At 45.0% G+C, this 12,072-nt stretch overlaps 1 protein-coding gene and 1 long non-coding RNA gene across 5 annotated transcripts; one reads left to right on the top strand and one right to left on the bottom strand.

Annotated features, from left to right (window-relative positions):
* Positions 1-4,872: 4,872 nt before the first annotated feature.
* Positions 4,873-7,480, top strand: LOC100844167. 2 transcript variants are annotated; one of them, XM_010234324.3, is made up of 2 exons: positions 4,873-6,010; positions 6,106-6,248. In XM_010234324.3, exons 1-2 carry the CDS (start codon positions 4,980-4,982, stop codon positions 6,119-6,121), a joined length of 1,047 nt encoding a protein of 348 aa, XP_010232626.1. In that variant the 5' UTR covers positions 4,873-4,979; the 3' UTR covers positions 6,122-6,248. The 2 variants fall into 2 exon arrangements, with proteins under 2 accessions (XP_010232626.1, XP_010232625.1); XM_010234323.3 differs by adding an exon at positions 6,986-7,480 and having other exon boundaries at positions 4,875-6,300.
* A 630-nt stretch (positions 7,481-8,110) lies between these two features.
* LOC100843867 lies at positions 8,111-10,681 on the bottom strand. Of its 3 annotated transcripts, none has more exons than XR_002963174.1 (5): positions 10,296-10,676; positions 9,958-10,182; positions 9,775-9,858; positions 8,531-9,624; positions 8,111-8,360 (listed from the first exon to the last, which is right to left on the bottom strand). It is a non-coding gene; the product is annotated as an uncharacterized LOC100843867 (long non-coding RNA). The 3 variants fall into 3 exon arrangements; XR_002963175.1 differs by having other exon boundaries at positions 8,111-9,200; positions 9,407-9,624; XR_002963173.1 differs by having other exon boundaries at positions 8,111-9,624; positions 10,296-10,681.
* Between the last annotated feature and the right edge of the window lie 1,391 nt (positions 10,682-12,072).

Raw genomic sequence — 12,072 nt, 5'->3', positions numbered from 1 at the left:
ATCTCGTGGAGTACTTGGATCAAGATTTTCACCGTTACGTATCCTCTTTGCCATGGCTTCGTGGTCATAAAGATGACGGTGACCTAAGCATCTTGGGTTATTGCAGCGGAATGTGATCTTTCATGGTTGTAACTTAAGGGTTGTTTCTTAGACAAAAGGCATTATGCAATTTTAGCTGAGAGAAGAACTTTTGGGGTTAAATTTTTTTATTTTGAGGAACAGCTTGAGCAATGCAGCGGCTCCATGATCCCTCCTCGGTGATGGCGTCATCAATGGCGAATACTCACAATCATCATGCAATCTGCAGGCCACGAAAGAAAAAGGCCGACGTGGTTTAAGTTTCAGAAGAATGCGCTGCCCGCCTCAACACAAGGATTATTGTGGCACAGAAAAGATATTCATGATTAGTATTGGAAACTCTATTAATTAAAAAGAATTTTTACGGTATCCCGGTACTCCATAGGTAAGGGAGGAAGTACCGATCAAATCTAACCATACATTAGAAAGGATACTTTTGACTTTTTTATAAGTTTATATTTGGATTAAATCTATTTATCTCCTAACTTTCCGGTTACATGCCGCCGTAGGTCTGCGTGGTCACGTCTCCCTGATCACGCGGGGTTAAATCTATTCCTCTCCTGATTTTCCGATCAAGCACACGCCCGCCGTACGCCTCACTGATCGTGCACAAATTAAACTGGCTAGCGTTCTCATCTCTATCCATCATCTGCACTGACACATTCTGCATGCCTGCGTTCTCGTGGTGCCCACATCCTCCCAGTCGGCCCTCGTAGCGCCCAAATCCTGAGCAAGACTGTGCTGCATGCCTGCATGCTCGTCAAACTTTACACTTCTTTCTCCGGCAGGTTCAACTAGCTAGCATTTACTCGTGTTCATCACAGGGAGGGAGCCCAACGTGGGGACCAATTAGGGTTTAGCATGTAACGGATTATAGTACCTGTACGTACTCAAACGAGGAAGATTTCTTGATTTTTAGCAGTACTGTTTTCTCTAATCTATTTCAAACTAATTTTTCATTTTTTGACCACACACTAAATTATGTTAGATTACTATTCTACCCTCGGCATCAAGGCACTCCTTGGTTTTTTAGGCATTTTGAGGCAGTACTCCTTATCACTTGTAATGGAGTACCACGGAAGACTAACCGTTAGATTAGACAAAATAGACGGCTCTTATTTATTTCGGGGTACCATAAAAGAGCTCTAATTAAATTGTATTACTTTTATATACATACATTAAATATTGTACTCCATCCGTCCCATACTAAGTGACTCAAATTTTATCCAAACTAGCAGGTGTGCCCGCGCGTTGCTACGGGTCAACAAAATCACAAATTATTTTATTTTATTTTCTGTGTAGGCAACTCATGGAGCCGTCGAGGTCGGGATGCGGGTGTGGTGGCGTCGGTTGTAAGACGGAGTAAGAGAAATCGTGAAAAAACTGGAGAAAAAGAAAATAATGGGCAGTGGCATATTGGTTGTAATTTTAACGAAATTAACCTACAGCGCCCACGGCAATCACCACTAACTCTAATTTAATAGATAGTAATAGATATGGATGTATCTATATCTAAAAAGCGTCTAAATACATGTAATATTTCATCCCTTAATATGAGACAGAGGAAGTATGTATAATTGTTGATCAATGTTTGGCTCACAAAGTACAATGCTAGACTCAGAAAACCCAGATAGAGGTTGTAATAATTACCTTCACCCATGTGGTTTTGTGGGAAAAAAGTGCTCAACTCCAAAAGTTATGACAAAATGTTATAACTCTACCTGAATGTGTGGGGTTTTGTGCAACGCTATCTCTTTTCTATTCAAGAAACCAGACAACAATTCATCGATGTCACTTTTAGTGCTCTATTTTGTACATTTTTTTCTTTTTCTTCCTTACATTTTTCTATCCTTATGTTCGAAGAATCGTGTGGATCTAAGCGACCCTTACTAAGACTTAATAATTGCATTTGGTGAGAAAGCCATCTCAAACAGGGACTACGAAATCACCCTTTCATCACTTCGAATGAAATCACCCTTTCTATTTCCATACAAATTTGGCGAGTCGGAACTTGAATCACAGGGTCTGTTTGGTTTGTGCCAAATAAAACATACCAAATGTTGGCTTGCTAAATTTTTTTTATCAAGAATTCTTTAGCAGTAATTTTGCTAATTATATTTGACAAGAATATATATGAGTCATGACCTGATTCATCTTGACAACCAAAATTCTGATGATATAAGAGCATCTTTAATGGGATTTCCGAAATTTTGCCCCCAATTGTCCTCTTTTTATCCGTTTAGGGGGGCAAATGGACATGTGTCCACCCGGTGTCCCCCAAACTGATCTCCCCAAATTACTTATTTCTGTTTTCTTTTTCTTTTCTCCTCCGTCGTAGCCCGCGACTCCCCATGGGGCAGGTCTTCCCCAATCTCCATTTCCAAAGACAAAGCTCTCTTTGACAACAACCACCAAAATCAGCTAGCTCTAGGGGTGAAACCGGATCGGATTCGGACGGATAATGGTCATACCGTATCCTATTTCTTATTTTTTTTTATCGGAAACGGAAGCGGTGAAACAAATATGGAATACGCCGATCGAAACAGACGTGGTACGGTAACGGTGCGGCTCCGGACCGGAGGCGGAAAAAAAATGAACGGATAGTACGCACATACAATACGACCTAGAAATTTGAGCTTGGGCCTCTTTTTTGAATGGGCTGAAGAAAAAACGGATAATCCGAATTGCACAAGCCGGATTGTTCGACTAAAAATATGAATAATCCGGTATCGCGGATAATGTCGATCCCGTATCCTTTTCCTTGTCCAAATGAATTATCCTGTTTCCGTTTTCGTATCCGACTGGATAGAAAGCTCATCTCCCATATCCTATCCGACCGGATCCGGAACCAGATTCAGCCGGAAATTATCCGATCCAGTTTCACCCCTAGCTAGCTCTGCAGTAGCACAACGCAATTCCCATCTCCTGCAGCATCGCGCTACCTCCACTGAGCGGTAGTACTCCTCCTAGTCGCAGCCACCTCCTCTACGGGTGCCGCCTTGCATGCATTTGCGGCTCGATCCTGCTCCTGGTCGCGCTTGCACGTCGCCTCCTTGATGAGGACATCCCTAGTCCTTTATCATTAACTCCAATTGATGATGTTGCTGCACAAGACAAGCCCAATGAAGTTAGACTTGGGCCAATAACAAGAGCACGTGCAAAGCTATTTGAACAACAGGTGAACTCACTCTTAATTGAATCTGATGTTTTAATTGATGAGAGCTTTATATTACCTAAGTCTATGCATTTATGTATGATCAAATTTGAAGATGATTCAAGCCTTGCACGAGGAGGAGGAGAGTTGCAGCGAGATCCGTTGCCGTTGATTTCCAATATCAAGAAGAGCGCGAGGGAGGAGAGGGAGGCCGGCGCACCACATGAAGAGGAGGAAATCAACCAGCAATAGAAGTTGTCGATGCTGATGCTAGGACAAGTCTTATGACACGTCAAACATGTCTAAGGCATCAGCACACGTCGAGGAGCACGTGACACACATAGGGCTGCCTACGACATGGTTTATTTGCCTAAGTGTGAGTTGGGCCTGCGTGCTCATAGTTTGGGCTGAACCCAACGATTTGGGTCAGTTTGTATCAAGTTTGGGTTGAACCAAGTTCGAGTCTGAGTCCTTTTAGGTTGTTGTACATCCACCACTCCTATATAAGTTGAGGGGCGCCCACGATTAGGGTTAGACCACGTTTAGATTATTCAGAACCTTTCGTTGAACAGTTACAAGCATTCATCTGAAATTATATTCCTCTTTGTTTCGATCAGGAATTTTACCTTCACCACTTTGTTTCGATCTGGTGTTTTTGCTACTGAAGATTCAAGTGCTATCTATTGTTCCACTGGGAATCGCTTCGTGGTCGGCGGCGACGTGCGCAAGCACGTGTTGTTGCGAATATCAAGTAGGGTTGAGAATTGTTGCATTGGCAACGAGGGAACAGCCAGAGATTCGTCAGCGTCTCGCGAGTTATCATCCATCCACAACGAGCTCAACGAGAAGATCGGGCCACCCTTATCACTCCTGGTCCTTGTCTTAGCACGCCGAGCTTCCTCTCCACCATGAGGTTCGGTCGCACGCGCGCCGTCCGCATCGGCGACTTGTCCATGGGCGGCAGCATGGCTTCTGACGTTTCTGGGTCGACAACGGCACCTGTCCCCCATCGCTCCGGCATGGTTGCGGGAGGACGAGGAGACGGCTGGCGGTGACCTGCGCCATCGTGGGAGGCGAGGAGACGGGCGGCAGTGGCCTCTGTGTGATGTGCGAGAGAGAGAGGGGGGGGGGGGGAGAGAGAGAGATGTATATGACTACTGTCTCGTGGGCCACAGTGGCACGGACACGGACAAGAACACCAGGTGGACATCCCAAATCTCTCCCAAATTTGGGACCAATTTGTGGGAGCAATCCGGACAAGGTGGACATTTTGTCCGTTTGGGAATGCCATTAGTAGTTGATTTTTAGGATCGAGATGTCTGTACCCTAAACGGGCATTTGAGATAGCATTGGGGATGTAATTGGAGATGCTCTCAACCGAACAAAAGTCAACTACTCCCTCCGATCCATATAAATTGTGTCAAATTTGTCCAATATGAATGTATCTATGTCTAAAGTGTCTAGATACATGTAATATTTCTACAATTAATATGGATGGGTTGGAGTAATTTTTTGGCAGAGCTGGTTGAGGCTTTGGGGCAACTAAACAGCCCCGTAATCCTACTCCGACTCAGGGTAGGGAGAGCAGGCCGCGGAAACCTGTATCTTCACGAGATCTCTGTCTTCATAAATCATCCACCCCGTCCCCGTCTACCAGTCCAGTACCCTACCAGTGCCCGAAACCTCCCCCCAAAAGAGCTGGTAACCTAGCGCGTTCTGCCGCAACCCAACAACGCAGAGGAGATCCATGGCTGGCCGGAGCAACCGCCGCCGCCGCCGCCGCCGGCGCGCTAAGGCGGAGGCGGAGGCGGAGGCGGAGGTATTAATTGCTGCCGACTCTCCCTGTAAGGCATCACCCTCCTCCGGGTCCTCTGGAACATCCTCCGACCACGTCGTCCAGCGCAAAATCCCTCTTTCGAAGCTGAAGGATTCATCGCCCAAGGTGGAAGCGGAGGTATTAATTGTCGCCAACTCTCCACCCTCCTCCGGTTCCTCTGGAACATCCTCCGACCGCGTCGTCCAGCGCAAAATCCCTCTTTCGAAGCTGAGGGATTCATCGCCCAAGGAGGAAGAGGAGGACCCGAGGAGGATACTGCGGCGGAGTCTGCTGGGCCAGATCCGCGGCTACTACCTCGACGCCATCTCTCGCTTGCCCACCGCCGACCTCACTACTACCCTAGCGCGCGGCCTGCTCATCGCTGGTCACTGCTACGGCCCTCTCCACCCTGTCCACAACATCCTCCTCAACGCCGTTTGGCACTCCTCCGCTTTCCCCCTGCGCTCCGGCGACCGGATCGATGTGCCCGTCATCTGCAACCGTACCATAACCTACCTCGCCCAGCGCTCTCTTGATGGACTGGTCGCTTCCCTTCGCTATCACTGTGCTGGCCTCTCCCACGACGACGCCCTTTGGCACCTCAATCTCTCCCGTGCCGACCTCCGTGCTGCCGTTGCATCCGCACGCGGCGCTGCACCGTCATTGTTCCGTCCGGCGGAATTGGATGTCAAAGCGGCCTTTCAGGTGGCTGCCAAGACGGCGCGGCATCCTAAACCTGCAGCCTTCGCGCTCTTTGCTTCTTCTGTGATTCCTTCTGTGGAACGTGACGCTGTCTCGCTGCTCAACAACAAACGCAGGCTTTCCTCAGCTGACATTTTGTGCCTCTCCACTATGTTGCTGCCTTCTCCACTACCAGATGAGCTGCCACATCCTCCTCTTCAAGATCGGTGCAGGAAGGCCTTTGAAATCATCACTAGAAAGAGGAAACTTTTCATAATATGGTATGAACGATGGGTTAAAATAGCGGATGCAGCGTTGCGCAAGTATGCCCAGCAAACCGGGTCACACTACCAGCTTCATATCATCTATGGCACAGGTACCCTGAAGGATGAATTCAATTTGGATAGATCTTTCCATATCAATTTCATGGCGTGGCCAAAGGATGATCCTTCTTCTACTAGAGAAGCTCCTGTGTTTTTCTTTGCGGAAGCAGTTCAGGGGTCTGACCCTGACTTTCGTGAAGAGGACATCACCTTGTGTTGTACAGTACAGCCATCACCAAGTGAAGTTGGTATGCTCTTGACCTCCGATCTCCTTTTGTTTTTCATTGAGTAAATATCACAAAACCCCAATCGTTGTGATCTCAGCATCACTTAACCATGATTTTTGGATTTTCAATTTGGTATTGCATAACAATTCCTGTTCATTTTGCTCAGTTTGAGGAGATAATAACTTATCCAGTTCAAATTTCATGCTCACCATTCGAATTTTGACCTTTTTCTTGCTTAGTCAGCAATTGCTTGTGGACATAGGCAGTTTGAAATGCTGTTAAGAGTGGCTCAGTCTGAGTTTTGAGCTAATTTTTGTTTCCCAACATTGTGGTTATGTGTTTTTTTTCTCCAAATGATATTGAGATCACAACTATTGGGGTCTTGTGACATTTACTCCTTTTATTACTGCACCACTGCTCATGACATCTGATCCTCTCATGGTAGGCTTTGTGGTTTATGTAACGCAACTACGAATCTTATGACTAGTCTGTATTATTATGTTCTGTGAGTAGTTGATTGGGGGTTTGCCTCCCTGGGGTGTACAGGATAGCTAAAATGAAAACGTCTATTAACCGCATCAGTGAAAGGGTTTCCTGATTGCCTCCCACTCCTGCCAACTATTGCATTTAAACTTCCAGATCATCTTGACATGTTTGCATTTTTTTTCCATATTCCTTTAGTGAATCATCTTTCTTATCCGTGCAGATAGTTGCCATTCTTGTCTGACCAAAAAGTTTAGAATCGATCACTCGGATGATTCTGAGAACTTTGGTGGTGGGCAGTACTACAAGATGGATGGAAGCGGCTCAGACCTTGACTGCCCTGTCATACTTGATGTTGACTACAGGTGTTTCGATCCTGAAAGAGACATTGATATCGTGGAGTACTTGGATCAAGATTTTACCCGTTACATATCCTCTTCACCCTGCCATCGTCATCAGAAAAATGCCCGCGATGAAAATATTTTAGATTATTGCAGCGGAATCATGTGACCTGCCATGGTTGTAATTTGAGGGTTGTTCTTTGCCTACATGGTCGTTATGTATGAACGTTATCAAACTAGATTCTGTTATATTATTATTGTTGTTGTTTCGTAACAATGTGTGACTGTTGATTTTTGCTTAAAACGTGAACAGTGTTGTTCAATTGCTAGATTTGTTACACATTGTTACATGTATTTTCAGATATTTTTTTTCCATAGTGTGTTTCATGTCAATGTGCTTGTATAAATTTATAAGTGAATAAACCTGGCGCCACCGGAGAACCTGGGGCGTTGTTGTCTCAACTCATTAACAACGTTTTAGTTCATGAAGTTCTTTGTTCTTTGATCAAGGGTACCATAGACAATTTCTGCCAACGAGGCTCGATAGAACCCTGGTGGATATACTTTGACACTACCAAATACCAAATGCTAGTTAAGTACCTGTGCGTTGTGCGTTGCAACAGAGACGCAAAATTTCAGCAAGTTGGTGCTGATGTTATTTTCACGTATTCTTACGGAGATAGAAAAATTCCAGCAATCCATGGCGCACCGGCTGATTTTTCTTCTAAAACATAGCAGGGAGCCCACGCGATGTCACGGAATAACTAATATGAAACCCAACTTGTGTAGCTGCCCGAAAACACATGTTATATACTAGATGGTCTCTGCGCGCTTTGCCGCGCCATGGAAAATTGCTAATAGCTCGATGCAGCTGTTATTTGTTATTTACAGAAGGAAATTGATTTAGGTATTGCCCGGATGGAGATGTAGTTTCCCTAATTCTACTGTTGTGTAGGCCCGTGCACACAGAAAATCTTGTCATTAAGAGCAAAGAAAAGGAGCAAACATTTTGTGATGGAAGATGCCTTTCAAAAATAACCGAGTCATTTTATTTGGAGAACATAGGTAAGCATAAGCTTATAGAAAAAGAATACAACAAAGTTTCCTAGAAGGTACAAATGAAAGCAAAGGATAAAGACAAAGACTTGTTCTTCTAATGCAAGAAGCTGGCTTTCCTTTTCTCATGGATGTTCTTGGAGACCATGAATTTGTTGAAGGTGCTGGCTTCATTCAGCTTCAAAATTATCACACTTCCTTCTGCACAGAATAAGAAAGCATACATTTTAGGTTCTACAATGGTACTTTCTATATGGCCAGCAAAGCGAAGGCATAGAAAAAGAGTGATAAACAAATGCATAATGTAAATACCATGGAAAAAATAACCTCGGAAATTAAAATATATGTATATACTGGGATCTAATAAAAACCTGATGTGTACAATCAAGATATATACTATCGCATCATGTTGATTCCCATCATGTCATTCTCCAATCTGTACTATTTGTCGCCTACAGTAAATTTTATCCATGGTCAACAATATTTTATGCTAGCACATCATCTTTCTCCTAGGCAACGACACTGAAAGTACTATTCGGTCAGTAAAGTAGCTCTTCAGGTAAATGACCACACACCTGGCATAATGCTAACAGTTATTTAATTCCATCGAATACCTTGCTAAAATCCTAAAAGCAGAGTGTATGTTGTAGCAATAGCAACTTGTCAAAAATGGAGCATCCACCAATGAAATTAGGACCTAGGACAGGAACGACAGTGAAACAATAGTATCAAAATGAAACAAAAAATATCTCTTAAGTGTCAAATTAAAACAAATTCGTAAGGAACACTCTTACAAAGAAGCAAAAACAATTTGTAGATCAAGAAAGAGATAGAGAGCCGTATATAAAAACACTATCATTTGAATTTTTATGTTGCATTTCAACCCCAAGCAAGGAATCATGCATAAGCCGGAAATAGATACACTATTTGATACGGAGTAAATATAATCATGCCATACTGTACATGATGTAAGGAAAAAGGGCAAAAACATAGGGATTAATGTCAACGGACAGGATTACCACATATATACTTGATTGAAACCTACATGAAGATTAGTAATTAAAGTCAGAAAGGGAGAAAAAAGGCAAGAAATAGACATGTACTCCCTCCGTTCCATAATTCTTGTCGGAATATTACATGTATCTAGACGCCTTTTAGAAACAGATGCATCCATTTTTGGACAAATTTGAGACAAGAATTATGGAACGGAGTCAGTACCTACTAAGCACGCTTAGTTGAAGATGTACCTAGTGCTGAGTATTGCTCTTACTGGTGCACACCCGAGTGGATTTTCATTTTTCAAACCTTCTCCGATCCCCTCGACAACAACCATACTGTAACTATTACAACTAAGAAGCAATAGAGCCAGATGCAATGGGCCAGCAGACTCATCGTCCCTGTGAGGAGCTCACATTGCAGGCTGCTGAGCTCCCTACAATCATGCGAACCCTCGAGCTATCGCCACCTTGCCGTAAGCACAGATTGATTAATGAAGCATCAACCATGGCACATAAGAGAATTAGTCAGTAACAGCAGACAAATTAAACATGGCAAAAAGCAAAGATCATCAAGAACAACACACGATTTAAGCATGGAGGAGCAAGCCCCATGTTACCTGATATACAGGGCTGTAGCCAAATTTGGTCGTTGCAGCCATCAAGGAACCCTTCGCTGAGGAGCAGGCGTGGCTGCGTTCTACCTGTAGTGTTGTGCAATCCACAGAGCAACCACAAAAAGCAACAAAATCAAGCACATGGTGGAATCAGAAAGCAACGGGAGCAATAAGAAAGTAGAGTACTCGCTGATGGCGGGTGAAGGTAGAAGAAGAGCTTGTCTTGGGGGGTCACAGAGAAGCTGCTTGTAGCAACCAAACAGGCATGGGCCTCCCTCTGCACGTCCGGCTCGCTGTCCACGGCCTGACGAACTTGGACGCCGCAAGCGAGCTCTTGTAGAGCGACCTCATCGGCAGTTAGATGCTTGCGTGCCTGCGTCACTCCTCCAGGAGAGCGCCGGCGAATCAAAACTTAGGAGATCCAGCAATGGAGCAGCAGGCGGTGAGCCACAGGAAAGATTAACCACGAGAACAGAAAGAACTCAACTCAAAATCGAACGGGACAACAACCACGGAAGAAATACCTTGCGAGGGCGAAACAAATCCCCAAATCCGGCGGCGCAAGGCTGCAAGCAACCAGCGACGAGCAATCGTCCCGAACCCACGCGGCGCAGGCGAGGCGATGCACTGACGCAGGCACAAAACAAGAAGAGCAGATCGAGCCGTGCAGCCAGCGACCGGAACAAGAAAAGGAGGCGGAGCTGCCGAGGCCGCTGGAAAGCGAAGGACGAACCCGTCTGCCTCCAGCTCCACGTAACCCTACCACCACCGAGAGCAAACGACCGGAAGCAGCGCGACAACCAACCAGTAGCCGGCCACAGAGGAGAAGCACGCCGACCCCCACCCAATCGCCTGCAGAACCGAGGATTCCAGAAGACACCCGAACACACGGAATGACCGAAACACCAGCGAACCAGAAAGGCCCACCGGACAACACGAAAGGCTGACAGCCCAGCCAGGCCCACGAACCAACCGAGAAGGGGAAACAGAACACATCGACGTGGACGCTCCTGTCCATAGTAGAATTCTCCGCCCCTTAAGTAGAGAAAGATACGATCAGAATCTGCAGCAAAAACAAGTAATCCTCCCGTCCCATGTCAAGCGATTTTTTATTACATGTATCTAAAAGTTTTTTAAACATAGATACATTCATATTTGGTCAAATTTAAATCAGTTAATATGGAACGGAGGGAGTAATTAATAAACAGAACAACATAAAATTTTACATCCATTCATATAATATTTAGATTGGATAGGAAATCAAGAGTGGAAGAAGACATCTCGGTTTTTGAGATTTGTTGTTTCTATAATTTCTTATTTACATAACCTCAAACAAATGTACTGGCAAATCTTGTTGACACGAGATTGCTAAAAGACCACAAGCGCTGGGAACAAAAATGTTCTAGAACTAAAGCCGTATAACTTTTTGTTTCGAAATTTCATTCCTCTTGTCTTTTGTTTCGAAATTTCATTCCTCTCGCCTTTTGACGAAAAAAAAGTAAAAGCTAACAAAAGCAGTAGAACAAAAGATGCATAATTGCCCTGTGGCCGTGAGATTAATCCAGTTACTCCCTTAAGAAGAAAAAGAGGCCGAGGCCTAGCCGCCGCCGCCCAGCTATCCAGATCAATCTTGTTTCCCGGCCGGCAGGCAAGGAGCGACGTCCCTGTCTCTTCTACGCATTGTGCTATCCTAGGTTTTCAAAAGTTAAGCACTATGGTGGTGATGGTGGCACCGTGCGGGTCAAGAATAAGGTTTTTTCGATTCCTCGTCCACCTCAGCGACGACGTTCCCGCCGATGGCGTTGAGAAGTGCGGGACAGTTGGTGGCTGCTTTTCTGGAGTGGTGGATCTGGTGTTGTGTTTGTGTTTTGCAGGTCGTCTGCATGTATCGGTTTTTTGGTTCCTTTTCCGATCGGCGAGGCTCGGCCAGTTTCGACCTCATCGTGGAGTTACTGCGGCTAGGTCTTCTCGGATCGTCTGGCTAGATTTGGGATGGTCATCCAACCCTTTTTGTGGTTTTGTTCTCCGGGACAGTGGTCTTTTCCTCAGATCATTGTCGCCGGCTTCTTCTGGCTCCGACCGGCCTGGCTCCGACGTGTATCGGAGGTCCAGAGACAGTATCGAGCTTCGCTCACGGCACGCCACCGGCAAGTGCAGGAGGAAGACAACGACTTACTTATAAGAACTTGCGTGTAATTTTTTTTACTTTAAAGATGGTTCTATAAGGATTGGTTGATTTAATATATGACATTGGCCTTCTCGTAAAAAAAGCAGTATGAAATAATCTCAAATAAAAAAAAG

This window comes from Brachypodium distachyon, chromosome 2 (assembly GCF_000005505.3).
Source record: "Brachypodium distachyon strain Bd21 chromosome 2, Brachypodium_distachyon_v3.0, whole genome shotgun sequence".
NCBI classification, from domain to species: domain Eukaryota; kingdom Viridiplantae; phylum Streptophyta; class Magnoliopsida; order Poales; family Poaceae; genus Brachypodium; species Brachypodium distachyon.
The sequence above is the reverse complement of the archived record's forward strand: the minus strand, read 5'-3'. Positions and strand labels throughout refer to the sequence as shown.

Coding starts and splice junctions, on each gene's coding strand:
- LOC100844167 (XM_010234323.3), top strand. CDS start 4,980: ATGGCTGGCCGGAGCAACCGCCGCCGCCGCCGCCGCCGGCGCGCTAAG. Junction 6,301..6,985: donor GCCATCACCAAGTGAAGTTG/GTATGCTCTTGA, acceptor TTATCCGTGCAG/ATAGTTGCCATTCTTGTCTG.